At 50.8% G+C, this 3545-nt stretch overlaps 1 protein-coding gene across 1 annotated transcript; it reads right to left on the bottom strand.

Annotated features, from left to right (window-relative positions):
* Positions 1–2355: 2355 nt before the first annotated feature.
* LOC148876354 (uncharacterized) lies at positions 2356–3231 on the bottom strand. Its single transcript, XM_088967326.1, has one exon. The coding sequence runs from the start codon at positions 3229–3231 to the stop codon at positions 2356–2358; it is 876 nt and encodes a 291-aa protein (XP_088823452.1).
* Between the last annotated feature and the right edge of the window lie 314 nt (positions 3232–3545).

Raw genomic sequence — 3545 nt, 5'->3', positions numbered from 1 at the left:
TTGGTGAAGTAATCTACTGCCACTAGGAGGAATTTCTCCTGTGCAACCGCGGTGGGGAAGGGACTGAGGATGTCCATTTCCCACTATGCAAATGGCCATGGGCTGGTGATCGGCTTCAAGGAGACTACCGGCTGATGTTGGAGATTGGAGTGTCGCTGACAACTGTTGCATTTCCGAACAAGCTGGGCTGCATCTTTTTTCATTGTCAACCAAAAATAACCTTGCTGGAGTGCCTTGTGGGCCAGGGTGCACGTGTCGGGGTGGTCTCCGCAAATGCCTCCATGGATCTCCCATAGGACATAATTTGCCTTGGTTGGGGAGAGACACTTTAGGTAGGGGAAAGTATATGAGCGGCGGTAGAGCTGACCTTGGATAAGGCAGTACCGAGCTGATCTATGCCAGAGCCTCTTTGCTTCTGTCCGGTCTTTTGGAAGTGTGCATTCCCAGAGGTATTGCGTGATGGGGTCCATCCAGGATGGGTTGTGCTGTACAAGGAAGATGAGGAGGGCCATTAGTGTGATGCTCGGTTGGGCCAGTGTGTCCATCTGCACCGTTGTGTCAAGGTTGGCTTTTGGGGAGCTAGCTAGCTTTGACAATGCATCGCCTCGTATGTTTTTGGCTCGAGGAATCTATTGGATGTTGAAGTGCTCAAACCGATGGACGAGCTCTTGCACCTTCTGTAGATAGCTCGCCATCGTAGGTGTTCGTGTCTCGAACTGGTCGTGGATCTGGTTGACTACCAATTGAAAGTCGTTGAAGGCTTCTATTCTCCGAGCTCCTAGGTCTAGGGCGAGGCGAAGTCTAGCAAATAAGGCTTCATACTCAGCCTCATTGTTGGATGCTTTAAACTTGAACCTAAGAGCGTGCTTTAGTACCATGTCATTTGGGCCGAGGAGGATGAGGCCGGCCCCACTGCCTTGAGTCCATACTTGTGGCGGTGAGGCTGGGTCCTCGGTAGTGAACGTACACTCAGCGATGAAGTCGGTCAGGGACTGAGCCTTGATCGCGGGATGGGGTGCATACTCGATGTCGCACTCACTCATCTCTACTCTCCATTTAATTAGGCGGTCAGATGCTTTAGGCCTTGGGAGGACCTACTTGAGGGAGTGGTCACTGAGCACTCGAATATTATGGGCTTGGAAATATGGCCTGATCTTTCTGACCGAGCTAACCAGGGCCAGGGCCATTTTTTCCAAGTTAGAGTATCGGGTTTCCGCGTTGCTGAGGACCTTGTTGGTATAGTAGATCAGCCTCTGTACCCGATATTCCTCCTTAACCAACACCTAATTGACGACCTCATCCTTGGCTGAGAGGTAGAGCAATAGCACATCCCCCGGGCTTGGTTTGGTGAGGAGAGTCAGCAAGCTCATGTACTGCTTCAGCTCTTGAAAGGACCGTTCGCATTCCTCGGTGCACTGGAAGTCCTTTTGCTTGAGGGCTTTGAAGAAGGGCAGACACCGGTTCGTGGATTTGGAAATGAATCTACTGAGGGCAACTACTCTACCGGTGAGTCGTTGCACTTCTTTGTGAGTTTGGGGCAATTGCATGTCGAAGATATCCTATATTATCTCTGGATTCGCTTCAATCCCCCTTTGTGTCACCATGTTCCTGAGGGTACAAAAGACTTCCTTTAGGTCAGCAAGGTGGTGCTCGGCCTTCTTGCTTTTCACGAGCATGTTGTCGATGTACGGTTCCACATTTCCGCCGAGTTAGTCCTTGTATATCTCATTCACCAGTCACCGATAGGTGGCGCCAGCATTCTTGAGGCCGAAGGGCATCACCTTGTAGAAGTATAGGCCATGGTCGATGATGAAAGTTATTTTCTCCTGGTCGTTAGGGTACATTCGGATCTGGTTGTACCCCGAGAAGGCATCCATGAAGCTCAGGAATTCATGCCTTGTCGTCGTGTCGGCGAGCTGATCAATCCTCGAGAAAGGGAAGCTGTCCTTAGGGCAGGCTTGGTTTAGGTTGGTGAAGTCGATGCATATCCTCCACTTCCCATTGGCCTTCTTCAGCATCACCATGTTGGCCAGCCAATCGGGGTATTTAACTTCTCGAGTGAAGTCAACATCGAACTTCTGCACTTCATCAGTGATCACTTGCCACCATTCTGTAGTGAAGCTTCTCTTCTTTTGCTTGATAGGTCGGTTGCAAGGGTCGGCGTTTAGGCGGTGTGTGATGACTTCAGGGGCAATCCCCGGCATATCTACCTCCCACCAAGCAAACACATCGACGTGATCCCTTAGCAGCTGCACAAGCTCTTCCCGGAGGTAGTCATCTAGGAGAGACCTGGACCGTCCTCTCAGGGTCTTTCTTGTTGAGCAACACCTGGATAAGGTCTTCAGGTTGGTTGCTTCAGACCTCGTCCAACAGATCATAAGCTTCTGCCATCAACATTTTCGTGGCCAGGCAATGCCCTCGGCAAGAGAGCAAGTAGCACTGTCGTGCAGTTCTTTGGTCTCCACATTCTACCCCTATACCATATTTGGCGGGGAACATCATGGCGAGGTGGAATGTAGAAACCTTAGCCTGCAGAGCATCAAGGGTCAGCCTGCCAAGGATGGTGTTGTACGATGAGGGGCAATGAACCACAATGAAGTCCACCATGGTCTTCGTAGTGATGTCGTCGTCTCCAATCAGAAGGGGAAGGGTTATCATTTTAGTGGGCAAAAGGGACTCCCCAGAGAAGCCCATTAGGGGAGTGTTGATGAGGGTGAGGCACTCTTTGTCAATTCCGAGCTTTTCGAATGTGTCCTCGAAGAGCACATCAACGGAGCTACCTGTATTTACCAGAATCGGTCGCATCTTGAAGTTGGCAACCTCGGTTGTGATTACCAAGGCGTCGTCGTGCGGGGTCTGAACTGCTTGAAGGTCATCGTCGGTGAAGGTGATTGATTGGTTGCGTCTCTTCTTGTGCCCCCGGTTGTCGATTTCGCACAGCCACACATACTTTTTGCACCCCAAGCTGCTCTCTCCTCCTACGATGATCCCTCCTGATATCACGTGGATCACACCGACAGGAGGAGCTCGGGGTGGTGGCCAAGCATTCTCCATGCACTGTTCCTCCTGTGTAGGCTTCTCGTTCTTGTCAACGAACTCACCGAGATACCTACACCTGATCAGGTCCTCGATGTGGTTGCGTAGGTTGAAGCTGTTCTCCGTGTTGTGGCCATGGTCCCTATGGAATTCGTAGTACTTGTCGCGGTTCCTCTTGTTGCCTTGTGTTTTCATCTTCTCGGGCCACCAAAATAACTACAGTCACGGATTTGCATCAGAACCTCAGACCGTGGAGTATTCAGCGGTGTGAAGTTCCAGTATGTTGGTGGAGGTGTCTGTGGTCTATGATCGGGTTGGTGGTCCTACCTCTTGTGGTCCCGATCTGATCTTTCTGACTTCCACTCCTCTGTGTCTCTCCTCTTTTTGTAGGGCTTTTCTTCCTCGTCCTACAGTTGCGCTTGTGCTTCTTCCGCATTGATGTATTTCTGTGTATGGCTCATTAGTGCAGCTAGGGTCTGTGGAGGGTTCTTGGAGATGGAGAAGTTGAA

The sequence above is a fragment of the Nelumbo lutea genome, chromosome 1, assembly GCF_056320005.1.
Source record: "Nelumbo lutea isolate HS-2025 chromosome 1, American lotus-T2T, whole genome shotgun sequence".
Taxonomy (NCBI): Eukaryota; Viridiplantae; Streptophyta; class Magnoliopsida; order Proteales; family Nelumbonaceae; genus Nelumbo; species Nelumbo lutea.
The sequence above is the reverse complement of the archived record's forward strand: the minus strand, read 5'-3'. Positions and strand labels throughout refer to the sequence as shown.

Bases quoted from the DNA above. Each gene is read 5' to 3' on its own strand.
- LOC148876354 (XM_088967326.1), bottom strand. From the start codon at position 3,231: ATGAAAACACAAGGCAACAAGAGGAACCGCGACAAGTACTACGAATTC.